Raw genomic sequence first — 27648 nt, 5'->3', positions numbered from 1 at the left:
AGATTTGGAAGAAGAGAGTGAAATCAGGGTTCTGGGCCATGTGTGGCTTGAAGGAGGGAGCTTAGGCGTGTGATAAGAAGGCAGAGTTTCTGGCCCCAACCCAAATCTAGTACCTCATCCACAGACATGTTTTGGTCTCCATGTTCACCTATATGCAGTATGGTCTAAAAATAACGATAGAAACAAAAGAATGGAAGGGCCAACCCAATGTTACCAGTTCTTGAAATTTTCCATTAGAGCCAATGGAGCCAATTCATTTTCAACATGTGTGTATACATAAAATGTAGCAAACAGTCAGTGCTTAATTTGTGGGGGTGTTTGCCAGGGGTCAGCACTGGGACTTATTTCTTAGCCCCAGCCCTTATTGCCTCAGACTCAGTTTGACTATGATGTGGTGTTTTGGCAACTTTATTATTTTAATTGCCCACCACATAATAAACACCTATAGAATCAGTGCAAAATGGTAAATGATGATTGTGTTTAAAGACACACTTAAACATTTGTCTCATTTCAAGACATAACGTGTATGTTATTTTATGTGTATGTTTAGTGGTGATTTGTAAATCACACATCTGCCATAGTGAGTACATCCATCAACCACAATAAGCTGGTGGGAGTTGCAGTTTTAACCCCATATATGTTGACAGCATGGGGAGCACCCATGGGTGGTGGCAACAGTATACGGGGAGCTGCACATCCTGACGTGTTATGGGCGTGTTTGAAAATATTTGAGCCCCGGCCCTTATTTTTTTAGTCCAGTTGCCATTTGTAATTCTCATCCGCAATGCACAATGAAATGGAGCAACATCCTTTTGGTCATTTCGCAGAATGATTTTCCTCCAGTTTAGCCTGAAGCAAAAGGAATAGAACGTGGCGGTCCCGTCACATCACATTTTACCATGCCTCCTTCTGTGATTTTGCAAGGCCGGTCAATCGAGGCACCATTGTTTCTCACCTCCATATCCGGGCAGGCCAATCGATCCTCCTGGGCCAGGCTTTCCTTTCTGTCCCGGAAATCCATACGCTCCTGCTGGCCCCGGTAAACCCGTACGGCCAGATTCTCCTATGGGCCCCTCTTCACCCTTAGGTCCTCGCTGCCCTGGGATGCCGTCAAATCCTACGAAGAAAACAAACACAACATACAATTTCAGACAGGTATAGGAATGCTTTACCAATGCCACTAGTTAATTCCTGGTGCAAAGCTGGTCTAATGCAAACTTTGAATATGGTAATGCCCGCTGGCAGAAAAATGGCACATTTCACATTCCGCTGCACTCTAAATTAGGCCTATTTTGGTGTGCAATGTACCCAGGGGCGTTGCTGGGGGGGGGGGGGCTAAGGGGGCTATAGCCCCTGATCTTTTGGTTGTAGCCCCGGATAGAATCTCAGGAGCTACAGCCAAAAGACTAGCTAGCCCCCAGTCCCAACAGTTCTGACATTATCTTAGCCCCGGGTCTTTTCCAGACCTAGCAACTCCCCTGAATGTACCAGTGCTATTATTATTACATATCAATCAACAGTATAGCCAATTAATTCATGAATCTGGATCTTACAATTAATATAGGGGCTGACAATTCTGAAATATTAGAGACTGGGCATTTTTCTAAATCTGTATCTGTCAGATTGAATGAGTTTCCCAGGATCACATACTTTGACCCAGTCTGCAATTGTGGCACCTGGCCGAGTTGTTTCCCAGTTCTTGTCATACAGCAAGCATTATTTGTGAATGCTTGACTTTCATATACTTAAAATAATGCTGTGTTTTGTAGTCTGACTTGGCACGTACATAAATCACATAATAAAACAAACTGCCAACGTGTTTAAAGGCATCTATTTAGAAATATGCTATGCACAAGGAGTATGATCATTAGCTTTTTTTCTCCATCATACATGAAGTCTGCAGGTATCAGAATACTAATAGACGTTAACCTGAAATATCTCATCAGAGTTGTCTACTGTATTTTCAAGATTTAAGAACTCCTTGCAAAAGGTTTGTGATATTTTCCCCTGGTAATAGTCATTGTTCGACACAGACTTGCAGATTGGTATTCATGATATGAAGAACACATGAAATTGAAGAAAAAAATGGAACCACGTATATGTCAAAAACGCTGACCTAAAAATAATCTTGCTAGAGAGGGCTGTCGCATTTGGTGAGCTCTCCCCTGTGTTTCCATTCGAATGGCCTACACGAAAAGAAAGAACCGGCAATGGGCTAAACAATGCCATCAGAATGTGAGACTGCAAACCCCTTCCCCGAGGAAAAGCACAATACCATTAAGTCAGATGAGATCATCTGTGTATTAGCCCAGGATCATCCAGCGGCAATGTCGAGTGTGGGTCTTTCGTTACACCGTCTCTAATTTGGCTGTCTAATCACCTCTCCGAAGTTTTGCATTATGCTCGTCTTTGTGGATGGCTATGCAGTATTTCCGAAGTTCGCTTGGGAGGACCAAGCGCAAGACCTGCTACACCATACCGATGCCATGTTCGCACTTATAACTGGTGTTCTGGTGCAGGCACAATGGTCAGCAACAAAGCAGGTGTTACTGTCACCAAAGTTTATGAACTCGAGAGGATCCGTCTCCGGCAGAGAAAAGACAAACTCTGCCTTTGCCGTGATTTGCCAATGTGATATGACATATCAACACAGATCGCCGCAACAAGCGTTTGACAAACTGAGCTATCTTCTGAACTATTGTGGCACTCAACTCAACAACATACATTTAAAAATGGTGAATTGTATACGAGCAATGTATTTACCAATGAAAGGTGAGCATGCAACCTAAGTTGTGCCCTAGTGAACACACAAAGTGTGTGCACTACAATGAATGCGGAATGCATTACAGCATCCATTGGTCCATTGAGATCACAGTCAGACAGCACTGCTGCTCAGGGCCACAGCAGTGCTGTCTACAATATCATTACGTGTTATGGATTTTGATAAAAGGTGTGCAACTAGAAGGGGGAGGGGGCGCGTGGGGTTTTAAGTGTATTCGTATATCAGCACACCACAATCAGTATTCCAGTTAACTCATGAATAGGGCAGCTTGCCACTCCACACTCTTCCCCTCCCCTGCATCTAATGTCGCAGGCTGAGCCCTGGCGAATTAAAGGAGCCCCCTTGCCCTTCAGCCCAGAGCGTGTTTATGCCACTGCCGAGGCCGATAAGTAGAGCACCAGTACCTTGGTTGATAAGAACAGCAATTATCATAGCGCTAAGAAACGGGAGGAATGTGGCATGAAGAGCTATACTTAACAATCTTGTTCCTATTAAACACAGACTGTTTGCATTCTTGGCTTGCAAATGTTGTTCTCACAATCTTCTTACTTCAATCTCTGATGCCGGTGCAAATCACCATACTGGGCTGCCCTGGCGCGTGCCACGGTCTAGAGGAATTTTGCCAGAACACATGTGTTCACTATTTCCCTCGCTGGAGGCCCTGTTTAAGGGATAGCACTTGACATTTTGTGGTCAAGTTGCTTATAGCGGGAAGAAGTATTATAGTTGCATTTGGCTTCTGTGTACATTCCGTGTATATCTGCCTTTCAAGTGGTTTTGGAGTCACTTTTAGTCGGTGGATTTCTCTTTATGTAATTTTTATCTCCTTTATGTTAATAAATTTGGACGCGTGCCGTTATCAAAAAGCATAGGCATAAAGGAAATAGGCGGTTAACATGTTGAATCAGGTGAACCTTGTTTTAATATTACAGTTAGAAACATATATTTGTAATGGTTTTAAAATTTTTTTTAATTATAATTGTTTATTTATAACACGTTTAATACCCAAAGGTTTCTAAGCACAGACCTGGGGAACGAACCTGTGTCATTCCATGTCGTCTTGCTTTAAAGGCAAGCACGTTGCCCTTGAGCTATCCTCCGAGACGTACCATGTATTGAGTGCTATGAGTAATATGTATCCACATGCATGTTACACTGAGGGACACGTGTAGCAGAATAAGAGACTAATTCGGCAGCAAAATACATGTGTTGTAGCTCAGTGGGTGCAAGCATTTACATGCAGGAGCTGTAATAGATGTTTTGTAGCTCAGTGTGTGCAAGCAGTTATAGGCAGGAGCTGTAATACATGTGTTTTAGCTCAGTGGGTGCAAGCATTTACAGGCAGGAGATGTAATAGATGTTTTGTAGCTCAGTGTGTGCAAGCAGTTATAGGCAGGAGCTGTAATACATGTGTTGTAGCTCAGCGGGTGCAAGCATTTACAGGCAGGAGATGTAATAGATGTTTTGTAGCTCAGTGTGTGCAAGCAGTTATAGGCAGGAGCTGTAATACATGTGTTTTAGCTCAGTGGGTGCAAGCATTTACAGGCAGGAGATGTAATAGATGTTTTGTAGCTCAGTGTGTGCAAGCAGTTATAGGCAGGAGCTGTAATACATGTGTTGTAGCTCAGTGGGTGCAAGCATTTACAGGCAGGAGATGTAATAGATGTTTTGTAGCTCAGTGAGTGCAAGCAGTTATAGGCAGGAGCTGTAATACATGTGTTGTAGCTCAGTGGGTGCAAGCGTTTACAGGTAGGAGCTGTAGCAGCTTTGGCTGTAGCAATATTTGTGGCGCTGTTTAAAAATAAGCCAAAATCATTTCATGGAAGTTGGGTCTGAAACCCAGAGCCTTGAACACCTTTGCCATGAACCCCCCGATGGCCTGACCAAATCAAAGACCACTCTAGACAGTATCACCCCCGTAAGTGTATCGATCAGTTAGACTTTCCTACAAAAGTTGCCAAACGAGGCAGGGCTGGCAAGGAACAATAAAGGCGTCCCATGCCTACTGGCAGAAGGTTCAATGTATTCCTTTAGCTCAATAATTTGGGAAGCAATGCGCTTCCATGAGGCACGTTCCTAAGCTTCTCTGGCTGGTTTTAGGATCCGCAAATGGTCAGCCTCCATCACAGGGTGCAGAAAAGTGCCTAGGCTTCGTCAAGGAGTTGCACTGGGAGGAAGGTTCTTCGGCGGTAGGATAAGGCCACCAGGCTACAGGGCTTAGCTTGAGAGTGCCCATTACCCTCCATAGGTCAGCCCTGAGTTCATGGCCTAGAGCTGCTCTCTGACTTAAGTATTACCTTTTGATTTGACAGAGGAGAAACACTCCCCTTGCAGATGACATGAACACTGCAGAGCTGCGTCAGTGCTCCCCACCAATTAGTGGGTTTCCTTCAAATCAAAGTCTCAGATTTTTTTAATGCAAGGCGCTGTTTGCCTGTTTTTAGGGTGGAAAACTAAAAGGCACGGAAGACATATTGGGCCTCATTATGACCCTGGCACTAATGGGTTAATGGCACCATAAAAGGCTGCGGCGCCGTTAAACACTTAGCGCCTTACTACGAGGTCCCTTTGCGGGACCCGACCTGAACAGCTGGTCTAGACCAGCCGTTAAAGTAGGGACCCGCAAAGGGACTCTCGAGGTAAGTATGGTACCGCAATTTGTGGTACCGTACTTACCGCCTTCCCCAGTCCCATTGAGCCCTTTGGGGCAAAAATGGGAATGGGGAAGGGCCAATGTTCAATGGGGAATTACTGCCCCGCCAACCTTGCAATGGGGTGGTAATTCCCCATTGGACATTGGCGGACTCGTTACAACACCGGCAGCAACCATGGTGCTAATAGCGCCATGCTTTAGCGCTGGTGTTGTAATGAGGGCCATTGCCTCACGTGGGCTTGCTGTGTCTAGGAATACAAGTTGCATTTCATCCATGTGGCCAAAATAGGTCCCATAAGTATGTGGCGGGTTGTGTTTGAATGCATCGACATTTTGCCTGGTACTTGGGCCTGGGCAGCTCTCTTTTGATGCGGTCGATCCTGATTTTCAGATGGTTGTCCTCATCTGCTATGGTTAGACGCGATAAACAACGCGGGGGTGGAATGCTACACTGAGGAATTGTTAAGCTCATATACTAGTGTATTCCCGTTTCTCATTGTAATGATATCTTGTTTTAAAGAGGATGCTCTTTATGGAAAACCTCGTCCCGGGAGGATAGCTCAGCGGCAATGTGCTCGGCTTGCAAACAAGATGACGCAAAGCAAACAGGCTCGATCCCCGGGTACGCGCTTAGAAACCTCTGGGTATTAAGCGCGTTATAAATAAGCAACCAAGACATATTCCTGTGCCAGCGCCTCGATGCCCCCGGGCTGTGTGAGTGCTTTCAAAATGAAAATAAAATAAAAAATAAATAAAAAGAAGGCCTACTTTGTCTGATCCCACAGGTGTGTGTTCAAATGGCCCTTGCTGCTATCAATTTAAGGAATAATTTGGTGCTGCCGTGTTATTCATATCCTTTGTCAAGCTGGGTTGAATCAAATTGTAGATCTCTCTACTTAGGAAGCTCGGCTTTTCTTTTGCTTGTGGTTATAACTGATAACCTATGCCGCATCCCGGTCTGAAAAAGCATCTCAGGTCAATACTTCATCTACATCTTGTTTTAAAGTAGTCCCGGGTAGTAATCTACCTCGTTCATAAGTCTTAGCCATCATTGGTGAAATCCACCTTAAGATATAACTGGCCCACCTCACCCCATGACTCAAGAGGTCCACCAAAGACCGAGACATTCGGTCCATTTCTAATATATCTATGGTCCCGCTAGCGTGCTGCAAGCCCCGGGAGTAGAGCTCCCGTTAACCTTTGGGAAGAGGAAGTCATACATTATATGGTGGAAAATTCAGGAGTGAGTCAATTTTTTGGGAAGTCAAAATGATTCGATGCTTAAAATGGTAAACATTTTAGAAGCAAATCACTTCTGTGACACAAAAGTGGAAGTTAGACTTTATGTCTGAAAGACAGATAGAATGATCCGTCTTCTGTTTTTGAAGTCTGATACAACTTAGAGAACCTGGAAGAAATGAGACTTGTAAACATTTCAAATTTGGCTGCATGGGGTTGAAGGGAGGTACTTTGGAAAAAACATTCAAGGGAAATAAAGATGCCACCAGTAGGCTTAACAATACTTCTGAGGCTCCATAACCGAAAGACTTCTTTTAAACAGGATGCTGTTTGTGGAAAACCTCGGGTCCCTGGCCCCAATGTTTTGGATGTTTTTTGGATTTAAAGAAGCCACACATGGCTCAACTGAGGCACAGTGTCAGACAGTGGCCACATCATAATGATCCCTGGAGCCTAAACATAATGGCCTCCTAAACGATGAGCAGTCTGCCTGCGGCCTTTTATTAGGCACGGGAATTACCCGCATGGAGGTCAGTGAAGAAGGATTCACAGCAAAAGACTTGGGCATCACATGCAAAGTGACCATCCTACACCTTACTGTGCCTTTCAATGCACGTGACCCCAAAATCCTTCCATGTAGCTTAAAAAAAGACAATTTGCATCAGATGCACTTCATTACCTCCTTCATCTATCGAGCAGGTGAAGATATGCTGCTCTGTATCCGCGCTCACAAATATCGCATACCCGAGGAATTGGATCCTGATTCTGTTTAACACCTAAATGGTGTTATTGGCACACGTCCTCATCTGCTACCCTTTTGGCTATCACAAATGGAGTAAAAACATCTACTCTCAAAATACTGAACTACAAGAAAATGGCTGTGATCATCAGGGGCCGTATGATTGTCTCTTGGTTAATCAGCCCTGGATGAATGCGATCTGCTTCTGCCTAAACACTGAGTTGCTACTCCATAGCGTTGTGGCCACTGAACGACCACCATTCTCAAAGTGGCCTCTATGTAGTAATGCTATTATTAAAACAGCAATCCCTTTTCACCTTGAATACTGCAATGGAACCCACACCAGATTAGCATTTACGCTGCTCAAGTGATAATAGAATGCTTGACCAAACGCGAAGGTCAGAGCGTATCATGCCTGTTTGTGGTTTGATTGGTCTGCTATTGGCTTCTTCATATGACGTTTGCTTGGGTGGTTTGTGAGAGACTGCAAGTAAAATAACCTTGTTTTCTTGAAATCAGAACTATCTGTTGTTCCAGCAGTCCTTAAATGATCATTTTCTTAGTTGAGAGGAGTACAAAGTTATATGTGTTTGTTGCTCTTGGTCACTCTTATCTCCTCATTCTGTAGGTGCAGTTGACTTTAATTTGTGTCCCCTTGGAGTCACTGAGTATGTTTCAAAACAGTTCCTCCCGTGACCCCTGAAAAGGCTTGCCTATCACACCTTCCTTCAATGTTTGGATCTTCATATTATTTCTCCTGGACCGGTTTTCTCGGTCTTCAGGCTTTTGTACCCAAAGTATTGATTTCTATACAACTTCTTTGGGTCAGTTTTGACGAGCTGAACTTTAGGTGCCCAGATTGTGTATTATGTTTTCATTGCACTAGTTGTCTCTCGATAACCTTGCATTAATATATCTCCTGGTATCCACATCCGACTCTGGCAGATATAACTTAACATTCAATGTAGAGTCAGTGAGGAGTCTCTTTCAGTGAGCTCAATCTTCTTTCAGGTCTAAATGAGTTAGTTGTGCCACCACCATGGCCGGGATAGGTTTCTAGGAGGCCGTCCCACCCCAAGTTATTCCAACTCCACCCTGGGGGTCAGTGGAGAGGGATCATCAGTGATCGAGGGTGGTAAAAGACATGAATGTTCCACTTTGCAGTTGCTCCATCCTTGCCATATGTGTGCCTAGTCAAGGCATCATTGAATTGGCCAAACCATTCTGTATTTCTGCATTACTTGTATGGCTCTAGGTAGCTGCCATCACTTAGCGGCTGCCACCTACCGCGCCTCCATATTATACTAGTAGAGAGGTCGGTCTTCAAATGCACTGGATGAGACAGCAGAGCTTCCCTAGCAGTTGGTTAGGTCCTTTCACCTTCATTGCACACCCGGTCCCTCCTACATCAAAGTTATAACTCCCATATAAGCAGAAGGTCTTTCCTTTTTCTGGTACTACCAGTTCTATATTCTGTCCTTCCCCTAATTAAACATGAGAGAAGGCAGCACCTATATTTCTTTTCGGGGAGGGGTCAAATGACTCCTTGTTGATATGTTGTTCTTTTAGCATGCATCATCCCTTCTCACACAGCCACAGCTAGAGTTAAATAACATTTCTGCAGTGTCCTGTTTTTGGTCCACTGTCTACAATGTTTTCAGCCAGCAGGTTTGACATGCCTTGTCGCAGCAACCTCTCGTCGCTTGCTAACATGCCCTATTCCGGAAGGAAAGAGATAGCCATGCAACACCCTGCAGCTCGTTTTGCCGGGGTTCCTGAAATTAGATGCCACGAAGATAAAAATGTCCCCCCAGTTATCTAAGCTTAGTCTGTATGGCCACGTGAGAGGCTTCTTCTGAACTGATTGCGCTCATTTCCTTTGGATGAACTTTATCAAGGGTTTGACTGTGGCTGGGCTCACCTTTACCACCACCTCCCCCGTTAAATGTGCCCCATGAGGCTGTTATGGTCTCTATTGTCCCTAATTCCGATTTGCTGGTATCTCCAGTTTATCGGATCCCCTAAATGTACGCACAGCAAGTGTTGGCTGTTTACTCTGGACCAGGCCTCTGCTGGGCCACTCACTGACCCTTCTTCTGGCCCCAGCTGGTCCACTGTACCCAAACACCAATGAGAGATTCTGTTACTACTGAGGTCATGACAACATGTGGGTCTCCCATAGGACATCTCTGGCCTCCTGGTCTGGTGTTTAGCACTGCCCGGAGCTCAGGCCGCAGCGGTCACCTTTAGCTCCTTCTGTCTGGGCACTCAGGGAAGTGGCAAATGAACTGATCGGTCCCTCGTCTGCTTCTCTTTAAATACGGCAGCTCTGATTCTGTGGACTCATCTGCGAGACCTCGTGGGGAACAAACACTCACCGCCAGGTGACCCTTTAATCACAATTTCCCATTTCGACACGCAGGGAGGGATATTTTCTGGATGGCAAGCAGGTGTGTCCCCAGCTTCCTTGTTTCCATTTGGTATTCACTAATGGTAAAATATATGGCTGTCACTATCCAAAAATGAGAATGATCAGAGCATTCCCTCGCGTACGGTTTCTCATCCTCATAGTCATTCCAGTCGCTTTCCTTTCAGAGACTGAATTCCCGCTACCAATATTCCAAAATATGGACTAACATTTTTCCTAATCATAATTGCTGGATATCGTCCCCCAAAGATGCTACCATGTACTCGCTGCTCACTATTCAACCCGCTTACAGAGTTGGACATTAATGCACCTAGTAATTATTATTATAATGTAGCATTTATATAGCGCTACGATTATTATTATAATGTAACATTTATATAGCGCTACGAACTTATTTGCCCATGGTGTGTGGTGCTCATTTATTGACCTCAGAAGGATGAAAGGATGAGTTTGGCCCTGCCAGGATTCGAACCTGCGTCAACAGGCTCTGCACAGTGCTCTATTCGCTGTGCTATCAGTTCGATTGCTTGCCAGTTTTGTTTTGTTTGCACATAATGATGCATTTGAAGTGTATAGCATGGTGGATCTTAACATCTGCTATGTAAACTATTGCATGTTTGACAGGGTGGTACTTCTGGATCATGCCTGGCCTACTGTGTCATTTTCTGAATACTAAGCACTGATGTTGCAAAACACAGACACCAAACAACAACAAAAACCCACCTCTGATTCCTTTCATTCCATATTGTCCCGGTTCCCCTTGAGGGCCCGGATGCCCTGGTGGTCCTGGATCTCCTGGAAAACCTGCTGATGCTCCCAGCACATCACCCGTGGACCCCTTTTCCCCGTTGTATCCTGGGTTCCCTCTGCGTCCTTCTTCCCCTTGCAGCCCTTCATTTCCGGTCACGCCGGGCAAGCCTTTGTCTCCGCGCGGTCCGATGAACCCTGCAGAGAAATGTTAAAAGGTAATGACATGCTTTGAAGTCAATTAGAAATGTTGCCATTGCAGTAAACTCAACCACATCCATGCACAGGAAATGTGTGGACCCGTTAACGATGAAATGAGGAAAGGTTTGGCGCTTACTTACAAATAAGGAGAAGACAGAGACCCGAGGGGCACGTATTCTAGGGTTTTAAGAAATTGGGGAGAATGGCAAATTTAGGGGCGAGAAATTAACGCTGAAGAAATGAAGGGCCTGATTCAAGGAAGGTTTTCCTATGGGATTGTGCCATTATAAAACACTTCCATGAATCAGGCCCTAAAGCTTCAAACGCTGCAATCAACCTTTTCAAGGGAAATCATCCAGTGCTCCTCACGACTGGCACTCATTTAAAAAATGGAGTCAGTGGGCCTCTTTAGGAGTGTTGCGTTAAGGCAACAACGGCGCCGGTAGTGCTACCAGCGCTGTTGTTACCTTGCTGCAACATTCCGAGTTTGCTCACGGAGGCCGCTCTGCACGCCTGGTCAGACCAGACGTGCAGAGCGGCACCTGCGAGCAGTACCGGATGGCAGCAACGGTACCGTTATGAATGGTACCGCTGCTACCATCCTCCCCATTCCCATTGAGCCCTATGGTCGGATTGGCCAGGTAAGTCCCCTTTTGCGGGACCCGGAGCCGGACCCGAGTTTGGAGGTAGCCATGCCGGTAATGACGGCATGGCTACCTCCAAACTGGTAATGAGGCCCAGTGTTACCATTTAGCTTTTAGTGACATCACAAGCAGTGTTTGCCACGTAAACATACACACTGACCAATCAGATTTCAAAATCCGATTCGCACACATGCAAAGCACTCCCTAAAATCTTCTATCTCTCAAACGCTTTTCAGGTGTAAATGTTTCTCCCATCACCAGAAATGCCAGAATGAGCTAATTGAAAACTGAAATTTGAACAGTGTGTTAGGATGAGGGGAACTAGTTGCAGGTACAAAGTCAACCTAGAATGATACTTTACCTGCTGGGCCTGGCTGACCGGCACTCCCTGCGTCTCCTTTGGCTCCTTTGAAGCCATCCATCCCATCAGGGCCTGGCTCACCCGACATCCCCGGTGGACCTCTCACACCTAGACCATTACAGGAAGAAATATGATAAACAATGAAGCCGGACGTGACCAACTGCCACCATAAGACTGTTAGACATGAAGAGAAGCGGGCACTGCATTTCCTTAATAGGGGCGACTCGTCAGCCACTGGTTGCAGTGGACATTTAGTGACACATCCACTAGTTGTTTGTTTGCGCTGTGGGATTTTTAACAGCCATTTGCTGGATTTCTCACATCATATCTTAACACCATACAGAAATTCAAGTTTTCATCGGCTCCAACATATTTAAAATTAACTGGATCGATCAAGTGTTTCACGTAAAATATTTACTTATCACGGATTGCCCTTAGCGCCTCAGTAATCGGTAGTTCACAATGGCCACGGCCAAGCATCCCTCCAGCCCTAAAATCTGTCCACTGACTCCCGGTTGCTCTGAGGATCAAGACCCTCTGCATCATCCACAAGGCTTTCTGGGGCCTGGGACCCCGCTACATCCAACTCTTCCTAAATACTTCCCTGCTAGAGCCGTTCGGTCTTCTAGTTACAACTCTCTGCAGACCAGACGCTTTTCCAAGTAGAGAGTGGGGGGTAGATCTCTCTCCTCTGCAGGTGTCTCCCTCTGGAATGGACTTGCTGCCCCTCTCAGACTTGAGCCGGATCTCCTTAAGTTCCAGAGGCTTCTCAAGACCCACCTTTTATCTTCTTCCTTCCATATCCCCTGCTAATGTCCCCCTCTGCCTCTTGACTGTTTGCCTGGTTCCCTCAGATTCTTACAGGGCACCAGACCCTCCTCGACCACTCTGCCCCCTGCACTTGGTCTTCTCTAACCACACACCCCCACTCTGCACTTGCACCCCTTGAGCCCTTCCAGCCCAGCTCCTCGCACTTAGCTCATGGACCTCTTTTCCCCTGGTCTCTCTGCGTTCCCGTGGACCTGTCCACTAGCCTTCCCCTGGCACTCGCTTAACCCTTGAGCCCTTCCACCCTGACCAGCACTTCCCTCTCTACCCTCCCCCCGTATGTCTTGTTACTGTACTTGCACAATCCGAATGTCACAAGGCCTAGTAAGACCGTTTTTTTGTCTTGTCATCCCTGCCCCCCTGCCTTGTTGCGCCTTGAAACACATTGTGTGTAGGCTCATTATAAACACTGAATAAATAAAATAAATAAATAAAGATACAAACTACTGTTGACTGGTTCTAGGCTGTACGTTAACATAATGCACTTTCCTTAAAAGCCCGTCCTGGGCCGCACAAGGCTTCATGGATAGCGCAAGATGAAGACTAAGGCCCTGATGAAATGAAATGGGCTCAATTTACACAAATAAAATGAGGTCATGCGTGTTGTTATAAAGATCTTCGCCAACTGGTGAGGTCTTGTGAAGATAAGCCTAGAGTGTATGTGTAGAGTTGGACTATTCAGTAGTGCACGGTTATGCCCACTAGGGTGGCAATAAAAATCAAAATAAGATTGATTGATACATTCCTAAAGCTATTTGAACAGTGCTGCCAGCCTGGGACCTGTGAGCCTCTTTGCCTTGAGATATACATTTGAGGTATTAATGCTTAGGCAGGTGTATACTACTACAACATGCACTAATCCACTCAGATTGTGTTTGGGAAGTATTGTGAAGTAACGTTCAGGGGAGGAAAGTTACAAGAGGGGCCAAATAAAACATGCCCCCATTTATTTCCCAGAGGCAGATTGGGTAGCAATGCAGTGAAAACAAACCCTATATCAATTGATATCAAACTCGATCGAGAAATTTGAATGTGGGTTCGCTGTGCCCAGCTCATTGCTGGAGGCCATCTCCCGGGCACAGTGTCCATTGGGCCTAACAGTAGAACATGCACATAGGGCACTGTTGATAGGTTCCATTTGCCAGGACATTTCTTCTACTGCTTGATCTTGCCGCTGCGCTCTGTTCAACATTAGTTGTACTCAACCTTATCTGTCTTTCCATGCTACTAAGCTCTTTCTTTCCTGTTTGGTTTTCTCTTGCCTTCACTATTGCTCTGCCCTCCTGGGTCGTCCTGCCTCTGTTCTTCTTCTGTTCGTCTCATTTTTTCTCTTAGCCTGCTGTACTCGATTAGACCTTCCCTTCTTTCTATATGGCTTATTCCTTTTGAATATCGCCTCCTTTATCATTTTCTTTCAATTGTCTTCAAGTGTATCCATGGCCTCGCACCTTCCTCACTTATCTCATTATCTCTGGACTGTCTGTTCCCAGAATATTTTTCTTTTTTCTGTTCCTAAACCTCCATGTGTATCCTCTCATTCCCAGTCTTTTTCTCTTCTTGTGCCTCAACACTGGAACTCTCTGCATCTTTCTATTTGTTCTTCTCTCTCTCTTCAGATCTTTCAACCGAATCTAAAAGCTCATCTCTTCTCTCTAATAATTGAACATTGTTCTTTTCCTGTTTTTCTGCTGTTTTTATTTGGTTTGCATTGTTCCTTTGATTGTGCTACTGTAAATCTTTACTATTTTTGTACCCGTGCTTTTGGCGTGAAAGCGCTATATACATTCAATAAATACAATACAATAGATGGGGCACACATTCGACATGGCATGGCCACAGGCCATTCCTAGTGGGCGCTGTGGGTGTGTGGGCTTTGCCTGGAGCAGGGTGGAAGGGCGTGGCCAATGGGCACTGTGGGTATGTTCGCTGTGCCCAGTGGACAGTGTGGGTTAATTCGCCATACCTAGCGACAATGGTCCAGGCACAGCGTCCACAAGGAATGGCTACAGCACGTCTTCCCAAACGGTAACGTGATATCTACTCACAGCTTATGTGACCGTGAAGCATTAATCGCTGTCTGTAATTTGAATGGTTAAAATCAGAGGTTGGCTCAAAATTGATGGCCTCTAAACTCTTAAAGGGTAAAGTCCTTCAGCGGTGCCACTTGAGGTAGGTTCACCAGATAATACACTAGTCCCAACCTCCAAGTTAACTCTAAAGACTTTGCGGCAAATTCCGCATTTGTACAATCAGATAAATCCCAAACCATCTATCAAGCTACACACTTATCTTCCCACCATGCACACTAAGTTACGTTACCTCTGGTTCCTGGTAATCCTTTCCTTCCGGGAGGCCCACGAGGTGCTTCTTGCCAACAATCGGAGCCTGCAGAGGTAATTCAAAAATCTTAGATACGTGCTTGCTATCAGGTAAAACAGAAATCGCTGTAGCGTACATATTTTCAGTCAAAATAACCATTGACAATGACTTAGTTGATTGAATTATGTGCTGTTTTGTTTTTGCAGAGTGATCACACCTTACATTTTGATTGCTTCCACGGACGCAGATTTTCTTCTTGGAATTGGATAAAACTGGACTCGGAACACCGTTCGCCTTCTTGCTTCTGATTTTTTCAGTCAAATCAAAATGTGGGCACATTTACATCAAGTCTTTGGTTTAATAGGAAACTATATCAAAACAACTAGGATCGAAGGACACTTCAGTTTTGTAGATTTACTCACTTTGTTCACTCACGGTCACGGAGGGAGCCATTATGGTCCTGCTTGGCTATTGGACCCTGAGGTTATATTACGTGAGATCTTTTTACTGTGTCTTTAATGTGGGGTGAGAACGAACAGGAAGCCATGCACTTTTGCGGGCGTGCTTTCGACTCGGATATCTCAGGCATATTACGTCAATTGACTGGAGACAATAAACGTTCACGGCTATTAAATATTCGTATCAGCACAATGGATGGATTTTCGCTTCACGAAATGATCAGCGTTATATGAAATGTTTGCCTGAGGGTCAGAGTGACCATCGTAGGCCTCAATGCAATAGGGCCGTGACTAGCCCCATTAATGGCAATTGTGAACAGTGATCACCACCCTAGTGCAGAACACGCAATAGTATGGCTTATCAGTGTGAAATATAAAATGTCTGAATATTCACTGTACCTGGTCCGAGTATGATATTCTGCTGGTCATCATTTTCCGGACAGCTTGGGTCACCTATTGGTAATAAACAGGAAAGTATCAATCAACAAGACATTTTCCAATAGCAGCCTACTAGCCAAAGGCCATCACTGATGCCAGCCCATAACCCTGCTGTCTCATTTTCTCCAATTTTTTTAAAATAATAGACGCCTATCCGTATTATCTTCATTTTAATTATTGACTTTGTTTGGACCGCCGTCTTTTCCTCGCATTTGTTGCAACAAGGGGCACTCTGGAAATTGAGGTGCTTTTCTGTACAAGAAATAGTAAAGTGAGAATACCGGCAATAAATGACACCTGATTATTAGGGTTATAGAGGTTCTTTTCTGGTAGTAAATGCAAGGGCAACAGCTTAATTTCACTAAATGAGGAACATAACTGCATGGGGACCCCCCTAACCCCTTTGCAATATAAATAAGAGGAGGGTCAATGATGACCTTTCTGGTCAGTATACAAAACGGTCACTAGTTGCATAACCCACAGCAAAACTGTGCATAATATATTGGAAGAGGTAAACAAACATATCTACCACCATCAATGTGATGGTGGGTTTAAAAAAAAACGTGAAAAAACCCTTTTATATAAAATGTGATTTCACCATAGACCTTTTCAGGTACCCAGCTAAACTTGTCACAGAGCCACCCTGTAGCCATCTCTGGAAGTTCGCTTCCAGCTCAGAGCCAGTGAGCAATGCATGGTGGGTATGCAAATTAGATGAAAAGCATGCGTTTGGCTCCAGAAAATCGCCTGGTTCTTATAGGGCAGCATCATTTCATACATAGCTTTATCAGCCCAAGACAGGCAGTTCTCAAGGATGCGCTAGCCTTGAATACAAAGGCCATTTGGAACATGAGGATATGGGATTAGCAAATCACTCTCTCCAATAGTATTCCTCCATTGATGTTTGATCTTGTCTCGCAATCCTAATTATACCAATCCTATCGGTTCGGATGACAGAATATTAAACTAATGGGCGAAGATTACTGAAATATCGGCGGGCGCATATTAGTAGCTCTGCATCCATAAATGCTGTACCGGCAGTATTCCTTGTGCGCACTGAGGTCTGAGGGCGAGTGGCACGTTATAAGAAATTCAAATAAATAAATATATAAGTTAGCGAGGGCCCTCAGATTACCACTGACCATTACCGTAATTACCTTCAGCATGAACCCCAAAAACATATTCGCTTCTACTCCAATGCGGACCAGTAATGGAAAACAGCGTCTGGCTAACTGGATAGGACCATTGCACCAAAGAAAAGCTTGCACCCCAAAAAGTCACTCAGCTGCTTTAGAGGTGTGGTTAACACAGGGTTAAAAAGCACCGGTGCCACAAAATGAAATATATTGGAATTCATCAAATTGCCCTGATCCATTGCTAGGGTCGAGTGACAAATGTTAGGGGACCTTCAAGAAAGTTGCACTTCTTTTTCCTTGATGTAGTTGGGTGCATTTTACTTCTGTGTAAATTAGGCATCTTCAGTCTGTGTGTGTGTGTGCTTTTAGGAACAAGCTCGCCTTTTCTGGATAGACCCTTAGTTGCCTTAAAAGTCATCAGAGAAATAAAATGAAGACGTATAATGTAACTGGCTGAATTCTAAAGCCCAGCATGACCTCTTTCCCAGCTGTGGCTGTTGGTCCTGTGCCAACATTTGTTCCCATTATTCTTGGCAAACGGGGCCCTAGGCATCTGTGAAGGATACCGGCGCCCTGGTCAATATATGAATGTTTACATCTAGCATTGTGCACTAGTAGTGAGGCCTTGGTAACTTTTGAGGCCTTTTGAAGTGAGAACACGGTCCATGAAAGCCAAATATCAACTAGAAGACATGTTTCTAATTCTCATCACAGTTGCATGGATGGAACATTCTGGAAATCTTGACTTTGAGTATGTCCTTGGTGAGTGACCCACTCAACCTGTGTTAGCATATTAGCTCCTGGGGAATGCATCAGGGCAATCAGATGGTTGGGAACGTGGACAGAATCCGCAGAGCTCTCTCGGCCACATGTGCCTCTTCCCTGGGTGTCCAACATGTTTTCATGTCTCTGGCTAGTGCTCCAGGACCATATTCCCCCGCCCCACTTCACTACTACTCTCCTCACCCCTCATCTGAGTGCCACACATCCTCCGCAGCCCCAACTCATTTCTGTACTTGACTGCTCTCCCTAACCTCTGCCCACGCTCCTACCGCATGGCTGCCGGGAATAGAAAAGAGACTTGCTCCCTTTACACTTTTCTCTGGTGGCCTTCTTTGGAGATTTATTTAAGAGAAATGAGGTCTGTGCATTCACCTTGCTGTTATGTTCCGCCCTGCATCCCGCTACGCGGTGACGCAGGGCGTGCCTAATAAAAGCCCCGCCCCCGCGCTCTGGAGGCAGTTCCGGGGCAGACCATCCACACGTGTGCGTGTGTTTCATTGATGCTCCCGCTGGAGCTGCGCCACAGGCCGTGCGGCCTAGCATAACCCCGCCAGCCCTCGCGCGCGCACGCCGAGGGCTGGAACATAACAATGGCGACGAGGTGGAACGAAGATCAACACGCGCTCGGCGTTCACGGCGCCTAGATGGCCCGCAGCCATCGCGGCGAAATTTTTGGACACCCGGTGGGGGGGGGGATCGCACACGTGACCCACCCCACCCCAAAAAAAAGAAAAAATGTCTTTGCTTCTCATCATCACTCGCCCTCTACTTGCTGGCCGGGCAGTGTGGAGCCATCTGGCATCTGGCCTCCCACACTAGGGGCACCAACACGAAGTGGCATCAGAACCATGTGGGAGCACCAGCACCTGAACTTTCCGTCACAGTGGTTGGAAACCACAGCACTTCCAGGAAAGGCCCAACTTCACCGCGCTAGTGGTCGCCCGAAGAGCTCACACCAGCACTGACCAGGTACACATCGACATGGCGGCTGGTATGTCCACCCCTGGGCCCACCACGCCGTCCAGAATTGCGGCAAACCTATCGCTGACGTCCCCACAGCCTAGCACACAAGGAGGTTCATCGACACTGGTCCAGCATTTTGACCCCTTTACCGACCCATCTTCGAGTGGACCCAGATGGCAGCTGTTGATCCAGAAGTTCGAGATGGCGATGGAGTGCAAAGATGTAACGTCGGCCAGGAAGATGAAGGCGCACCTACTACTCAGTGTGGGTGACAAGGTACTGCGCATTTTCAACTCCTTGAATGTTGCCGATGGCCAAGATGCATACCAAAGCGCAAAAGATGCCCTCACGGCTCATTTTCTCCCTCAACTGAACCCGGACTATGAGACTTTCATTTTCTGCACCACCATACAGGCAGCGGACGAGACCCTGGATGCCTACCACACTCGGTTGAGAAAATTGGCCATGTCCTGCGAGTTCACAAATGTTGAGAGGGAAATCAGGAGGCAGATCATTAACGGCATACAATCAGAAAAACCAAGGTGCCTAATACTCAGCGAGAGAGCCATCCCCCTGCAACGGATCCTTGAACTTGGATGACAAAGGGAACTAGCCCACACCAGAGCGGCCAACATGGAGGCCACACTACACATATTGCAACCTGGTCTCAACACAGCCATGGTGGCCCAGATCACCAACAAACAATCCTTGAGGGATGAATACAGTGGGGGCTATGGCCAGAACAGGTGGCAACCGCGCATTCCTGGGCCCACAGAGTGGCCCACGACATGGCCGCCGCAAATGTCCTGCACAAGGCATCACCTGTGGCGCCTGCGGCAGGAAGGATCATTATGCAAAGGTTTGCAGATCATCGGGCACCTCCACGCAGCCCCCACAGAACTTTCCAGAAAAGAACGCGACCAAGAAAAAGAAGCAAGCCAGTGCAAGGAGGGTCGCAGTGGCCAACTCTTCCACGGAGGAAGAAGGGGATGATGTCTCGACAGGGCAGCAGGATCCCGGTAAGGATAACGAGAGGAAAGGAAGAAAGATATACCTGGTGTCCGCATTAAGCCAAGGTCAAGAAACACAAAGAAAATCTGTCCGAAGGCGCAAGTGCATTGTCACCGTCCAAAACCAGCGCATTCTCATGACCATTGACACCGGCGCTTCGGTGAATGTTATGCCCACAAGCATATTCCAGACTCTAAAGCCTCAACCAGACCTGAAAAGCAAAGACACGCTGTTGTATGCATACGGCAGCCGGAAGCCCCTACCAGTCATGGGCAGGTTCCGCACTACGCTGGAGCACGGCGAAAACAGATTATGGTCGAAAGTCTATGTCGTGAAGGCAGGAATTGAAAGCCTCCTGAGTGGGGATGCAGCAGAAGATCTGGGAGTGGTCAAATTCATCTGCCATATCGATGATGCCGAGGAGGTGGAGAAAATGTTGAGTCAATACCCCAAGTTGCAAGATGGAATAGGCTGCTTGAAGGGCAAAACCATCAGGCTGCACATTGACGAAACAGTACAGCCGAAAGCCGTAAGGCATCGGAGGACACCTTTCCACATGAGAGAACAAGTGGAGCAGGAACTCAAGGCTCTGGAGGAAGCTGGCATCATAGAGGCGGTCACAGGGCCCACACCATGGGTCTCCCCGATGGTCGTCACGCGAAAGCCTAAACAGCCCGGAAAAGTCCGGATTTGCATAGATATGCGTCTCCCTAACACTGCCATCAAACGAGAACGCCACATCACCCCAACGATCGACGAAATCGTGGCGGACCTCACAGGGTCTTGTGTATTCTCGAAAGTTGACTTGAAGGCGGGGTATCACCAACTCAAACTCCACAGAGACTCGCGCTACATCACAACATTCTCGACGCATGGGGTTGAGGAGATACAAACGCCTGAGCTTCGGGATCTCGTCCGCTGCTGAGGTATTCCAGCAAACTTTCCAAGAGGTCATCAGGGGCATCCCTGGGGTCCTCAACGTGAGCGACGACATTCTGATTCACGCCCCAGACAAGAGGCTTCATACCCTACTGGGCAGACTACAAGAGGCTGGACTGACCATACACAGGGAGAAGTGCGAGTTCCTCAGATCGGAAATCACCTTCTTTGGTTACAAGTTTGGCAGCACAGGCATCTCCCCTGATCCCAAGAAGGTCGCAGACATTCAGGCGGCAAGCCCACCGATGACCCCCACAGAGGTACGCAGTTTCCTAGGTATGGCAACCTACTGCGGGAGGTTCATTCGAAACCTGGCCACCCTATCTGAGCCACTACGGGAACTGACGAAAGCAAACATCAAGTGGGACTGGGGGCAGAAGTGCCAAAAACTCGTTTGAAAGTATCAAAGAATCCCTGTCCGTCGACACCAAAATGGCGTATTACAACACCGAGCTGCCCACAGAACTGTTTGTGGATGCAAGCCCCGTTGGGCTCGGAGCCATCCTAATGCAGGTGACGAGGGAAGGGGAGAAAAGACCGAGAGCCTACGCCTCGAGAGCCCTCACGGAAACCGAACAGAGGTACTCCCACATTGAGAAAGAGGCCATCGCCGTGCTGTGGGGGTGCAGGCACTTTCATCTTTACTTATATGGGTGGCGGTTCACAGCAGTCACTGACCACAAACCCCTACTACCCATCTTCATGGGAATGTCGTCACACCCTCCGGCACGGATCACCAAATGGCTACTACATCTTCAGCAATACGACTTTGATCTCATCTACCAACCAGGCAGTGGAAACCCCGCGGATTTTCTCTCGAGGCATCCGCGAGCGGCAACCCAACAAGAGATCCAAGTGGCCGAAGAGACGGAGGAACATATATGCCAAGTGGTTCGCGCAATGAGACCAAAGGCGGTGAGCATCGAAGACATCGAAGCAGAAACTACCAAGGATCCTTGTTGCAACCTAGTGAAAGATGCCATAATCTCAGGGGACTGGAAAACCTTCATAAGACACACACACAACAGAACAGCGGAAGCAAAAGGGTTTCTGTCCGGCATGTTTACCGTCCGGCAAGACTTGTCGATCACAGAAGGCGGATTGATACTAAGAGGAAACCGCATCGTAATCCCTCTCAGAATACAAGACAGGATAGTGGCCCTAGCGCATGAAGGACACCAAGGGTTGGCAAGGACAAAAGCCCGCATACGGCACAGGGTATGGTTTCCCCAGATCGAGGAACGGGTCGAGACACTCATTAGTACGTGCCTAGCCTGTCAGATAACGGGGGCCCCGCCAGAACCGGAACCAATTCTATCGGCGGAACGCGGCCGCTCTCGGTGGGAGGCCATCAGCATTGACTTCTACAAGCTACGAGAAGGCCTCCACCTTTTGGTGGCCGTTGATGACCACTCCCGATATCCGGAAGTTGAAATAGTCGAATCCACAGCAGCGGAAGTGGTCATTCCAGCCATAGAAAAAATGTTCGCAACTCACGGACTACCAACCTCCATCAAAAGTGACAATGGGCCACCGTTCACCGGGGAGGAATTCAAAAACTATCTGCAGGACCTTAATATAAAGTATCACCACATCATGCCGAGATGGCCCCAGGCCAATGGGGACGCAGAACGCTTCATGAGAACCATTAACAAGGTGCTAAGGGTATCCAAGGCGAACGCCAGCCCATGGAAGGTCGACCTCTACCGGTTCCTCCGGAACTATCGGGTTACGCCCCACAGCACAACCGGCATACCGCCAGCGGATCTCATGTTCGGCACCGTAATCAGATCCTCGATTCCGCACCATCCAAGCAGGACCCCGGACGAGGTCAATGAAGGACGCACGGAAATGAGGAGAAGGAGTGCCAACGCCCACATGAGTGGCAAGAGGAGAGCGAGGCCGTCCAATCATCAGGTGGGGGACCAAGTCGTCATGCTACGCAACCCCACCAAATCAAAACTCGACACCAGATACGAGGAACTGCCATGGACCGTCAGCAATCGGCACGGAACCATGGTGACTGTGACCCGAGGACACCGTCAAGTGACGAGGAACTCGTCGTGGTTCAAGGCGATGCCTCGCAACCTGTGGACTGACGGTGAGTGCCACCTGGAAGACGAGGACGCTCAGCCCAGCGAAGACGAGCCTAGGTCCATCCCGGATGAGACAGGAGCGATGGATGGAACCTGGGAACAGCTGGAGGCCCCCGGCCTCGAGGACCTGACCAGTGAAGGTGAGCCAGATCAGGAGCCGGGGGGGTGCAGGCCCTGAGAAGGGCGATACGGTCTGAGATCTGCTACGAGACCGCCGGCCAAGTTGAATGACTATGTGTGGTAGTTTGAGGTACCTGGACCACGAACATTAATGGCCGGGCAGTTATTGGTTAAGAGCGTGAACCGATGTTTGAACTCACAGTTGATGCAAGTTATTGTTATGTTTGTTTGTTTTATAATAAAGGAGGAATGTTATGTTCCGCCCTGCGTCACCGCTATGCGGTGACGCAGGGCATGCCTAATAAAAGCCCAGCCCCCGCGCTCGGGAGGCAGTTCCCGGGCAGACCATCCACACGAGTGCATGTGTTTCATTGATGCTCCCGCTGGAGCTGCACCACAGGCCGTGCGGCCTAGCATAACCCCGCCAGCCCTCGCGCGCGCACGCCGAGGGCTGGAACATAACACTCGCCACCAATTTCCTTTAAAAAGAAAAGTTTGTGCACCAGATGAAAACGCAGTGAGCTAATAGCAATAACCCCTGCATTCGGGGGCACTTTGCTTGGGGCTCCTTAGGCTCGGGTTGGCAGGCCGTTAACCCCCATGTCCACTTCCGTATGCAAAGCGTATCGCTATAGTGATGTTGAGCTTCTTAGTTAATGTTGATGGGTGTTTTAGGCTAAGCACCTTTTAAAGGGATACAACACACTTTCAATGTACCTGATAATATAGGTGTGACAAAGAGCCGAGCAATTCAAATCGGGGTGACAACCACATTTGCGTGTGCCATATGAGCAAAGATGTGCAAAGCAGCCTTTAAGTGTGAGTGAGGTGATGTATGTAAACCACTCAGAAAGGAGTTGGCACCATGAGGTTTCCAAGGAAACTGGACTTTAACTCTGGATCAGAACGTTATTAGGAGGCACTATTGTGGCAATAAGCCACGAGACAGTGGGCCAAATACCTCCCCAGGTAATGCCCCTGGGGCCACAGTTACAGGCCCAAACATAGTGAGGGCCTTAACGAAGCCCCGGGGGCATTACCGTGGGCGGTATTGGCCCACCATCGAGGGGCTTACAGCCATTAGTACCACGGCCCGTTAGATCGGAGTATGAATAGCATTTTTTTCTGTTCAGAAACGCTGCCGTGTTTCGGAACAGAGAAAAAAAAAAGAAAAAAAGTCAAATGAAATGGCCGCCGGGAAAGGGAAAACGTAGTCCGTTTTCTCTTTCCATGGCGGCCATCGGAAGTGGACGTGCCGGGAACAGAACTGTTCCCAGCGCGTTCGCTCCCGAGAAAAGAAGAAAAAAGAAGGTAAGTGTGGTTGGGAGGGTGGAGAGGGGATAGTTTGGAGGGGATTGGGTTGAGGAAAAAAAAACGTTCCTGAGTCCCCGGCAGGGGACGAAGGCAGCCTCCAGCCTTGGGGAGGCTCAGAGCGGGGATTGCCCCGTTTCGAGCCTCTTCATTGGCTAAGGGGCTGCCACGCCCCCCGCCAGGAACAAACACAGGTAGGTAGGTGCGCCCAGGGGATTACACCGTGGTATGGCTCGGAAACGAGCCAATCACGTTACGTGTATCCCGTGGACACACCCACCTTGGGTACTAATGGAACTTAAGGAATGGAGATGAGTTTTAGATGTCCATTTGAAGATGAAGAAATTATTGTATTGTGGAAAATTGCAACTTGCACGGACAGTGTGGACAGCGAGGAAGGTTTGCGTTGGACTCGACGAGGAAAAACTGAGAAACGTTTGGGTTACATTTGATAAAATGGCAAGATGTCGATTTTTCAATGTCACCAAGGTGGCGGATGTGGGAGACAGCAGAACACTTTGTATATGAGTGAGTGTTTTATAAATATATAAAGTGCCTAAACTACTCAGCCAGGCCAGAAGAGGGGATCCTCAGCCTGAAATATGCCCCCTGGATGAAATGAGTTTTGCCCAAAAGAGAGGAAGAAAGACATTGGGCCTCATTACGAGTCCGGCGTTAACCGCGGTGGTAAAACCGCCTGGTTACCGCCGGACTCGTATTACCATTCCGCCTCCGTGACTCCCGGAAATAAAAGAGCATTACAGCCCCGGTGTCCCGGGAGTCACGGAGGCGGAATGGTGTTAATCCCCATTCCCATTGAGTCCTATAGGACTCAATGGGAATGGGGAAGTGGAAACACCGGCACCATCTCGTGATGGTGCTGGTGTTTCCACGTCCGCCTGCAGGCGGGCGGTGTTAAACCCGCCAGGTCAGACCTGGCGGGAAGATCAACTCTCGCCTGCAGGACTCGGGATCGGGCGGTCCGGAATTAACCCGCAGCCACTGTTAATTCCGACCGCCCGACCTGTAATGAGGCCCAATCTCTCCCAACCTTGGGCTGATGGATAGAATGCATAGGAGGAGCCTAGGACTGATTGTGAAAAAACGCCAGTGAAAGTACACCAAGAACAAAACCTAGATTAGAGACTCGTAAGTGCGGAATAGAAGGAATTGAAGTGCTGAACATATTTCAAGGAGCATGCCCAGAAAGGGGCGGATAGGTGAAAGTTTGCTAGGCTCCCTGACTTTAGTATACTTCTTTCCTAAAGGAGGAACTTACCCCATTCCAAAAGCATTCGCAATAGCACCCTGCCAAAGACAGTATTCAATAAGTTAAAAAACACTTAAATACTAATAAAATCAACATGGGAAAGTCGAACCAAACATGTTTCTTACAGGTTTCTCCTGTTAAATGTTCTGATTAGTTCTTCACGGCCTGTCTAACGGCATTGGAGTAAAGCAGGAGTAGAGTTTGCGAGTCATCAGAGGGAGATATTTAGAGGAAGAATCCTACACTGGCACACTATGACATTGCACACACACAAAAGAGTGTGGAGGGGATATCATTAAATGTATGGTAATTGCTGCTTTGTGCATCTCTGATCAGAAGGAATACACTAGTGACAGCTCCGCACGGCTTCCATCAGCAGAGCTAAAACACTCAAAGTCAGACCTAGAAATGAAGGTCAAATGAGCTGTTTGAAAACCATCATTTAAATGTCAATAATTGGATTAGAGCTGGACATCAACAGAGACAGAAATATTACTCTGCATTATAGTGCCAGCACTTTATTTATGGCAATTTGTAAGATATTGTTGAATTAATCATTTTGGTAAATGCTGATGAATTTGTCTGAAACATTATTTAAAGGACAGAAACCGGTAAATTATTTTATGCAATCAAAAAGGACTAGCTACATGAAGTAACAAAGAGTTGGATTTACATATTCCCATATTCACACATGTGTAAGTGTATAATAATGTCACATGAATACACCATTTTAATTGAGACTTGTGTTCTTCATAATGGATTTGAACATACTCACTCGATTATCCATTCACATTTACATAGCTAATAGTATCGATGTAGTAAATATCAATTTCTTTTGGGAATAACAAATCATAAAAAATCAACACTGAAAAATAAAAAAGGAATTTGGTATTCGATTTTATCTTTCGGAATGTTATATCATAAATGAACCACAACTTAGCATCTATTCATAATTTACAAATTATCTAGTACAGAATTTCCCAATCCAATTTCCAGGATAAGATTTTTTGTACTGCAAAAATAACTTTGTACTGACTTTGCACTGACGTTGCACTGCAGAATAACACTTTGCACAGTTCCATGAATCTTGCCACCATTAATTAAATAATTTAATAACAAGTATAAAACTCCGGTCCTAGCAGGAAAAAAACATATTTGAATTTGCATATGGAGGGGACCAGTAACTTCTCACAAATGTTCTTTAAAGTTTTTACCAGGTTATGCAATCCTTGTCAGCCCTCTCTAGGTCCACAATGGTCAAAGGATCGTTGTGAGGCGTTCCAACCATTTTCACTAGCAAAATTATCAAGATCCGGAAAGACATGGAGAACGAGAAAAACCTTCAATCAATAAATGAATATATTCCTCACGTGGATCTTCTAGAGACCATGTTCATACTTCAGTCAATCAACCCTCATGATATTATTTAAATCGTAAAGACATGTAACCCCACTTTAAGCTGTGGCGAACGGTATCCATCTTTCATAGTCAAAACTCACATAGAGAGCCTTGATTTGTTCATTGCTAACATTGTTAATAGATCTTTTCAGGAGGGTGTAATTTCCAAACAGCTGAAAAGCTCTTAGGTCACCAAGCTCCTACAAAGAACAGGCCTATACCCTAACCACTGTTTGAGCTTTAGATCTATTTGTAATTGCTCCTTCCTTTTAAAAATTATGGCTAAGATTGCTTCCTTACAATTAAGTAACTGCTAAGATGGATTTCTAAAATCAGCCCATGGTGGACACATTTGTAGGAGGTCGCCCTAGTTATGGTGAACAGGGAGACTCTGATAGTTTAGCCAAAACCCAATCAAGGTAGAGTGAAGGGCGGTCAAGGCTTAGTCGCAGGAGAATGTGAGTGGGGTCAGGGGCCCTCAAAGAGTCCCCACAGAATAACACGCAATAATTCAGTGTAGACAGTCAGTTATAAAAATACAGTTATTTATTTAGGCCTTTAGAACACACTGAAAAATGAAACTAGCAGGTAGTAATATCACACAACGCCATATTAAACAAACATATACATTCACCAGTAGGTTCACTTGCAATACATCACCAAATAACTAACCACGTGAAACAGGTAAGTAATGCAAATGTAGTTAGAATGACGAAAGCCAGTCACAAGTACAATTGTCTTTCTTTAGAAGTCCAGCCCTAAGCTGCATGGGACCTAGGGCCCA

The 27648-nt window shown here is 46.6% G+C and overlaps 1 protein-coding gene across 1 annotated transcript in view; it reads right to left on the bottom strand.

Moving 5' to 3' along the window:
- Window positions 1–27648, bottom strand: part of COL4A2 (collagen type IV alpha 2 chain) — a 730687-nt gene that overhangs the window by 147890 nt on the left and 555149 nt on the right. The window contains exons 26-30 of the mRNA XM_069636740.1: window positions 15799–15852; window positions 14942–15007; window positions 11795–11902; window positions 10565–10786; window positions 956–1117 (exon numbers count right to left, since the gene is read on the bottom strand). Coding sequence (XP_069492841.1) covers window positions 956–1117; window positions 10565–10786; window positions 11795–11902; window positions 14942–15007; window positions 15799–15852 — 612 coding nt within the window. The remainder of the gene's footprint in view (window positions 1–955; window positions 1118–10564; window positions 10787–11794; window positions 11903–14941; window positions 15008–15798; window positions 15853–27648) is intronic.

This window comes from Ambystoma mexicanum, chromosome 7p (genome assembly GCF_040938575.1).
Source record: "Ambystoma mexicanum isolate Mex_15411 chromosome 7p, UKY_AmexF1_1, whole genome shotgun sequence".
NCBI classification, from domain to species: Eukaryota; Metazoa; Chordata; class Amphibia; order Caudata; family Ambystomatidae; genus Ambystoma; species Ambystoma mexicanum.
Note: the sequence above shows the minus strand (reverse complement) of the source record. Positions and strands in the feature narration are given on the sequence as shown.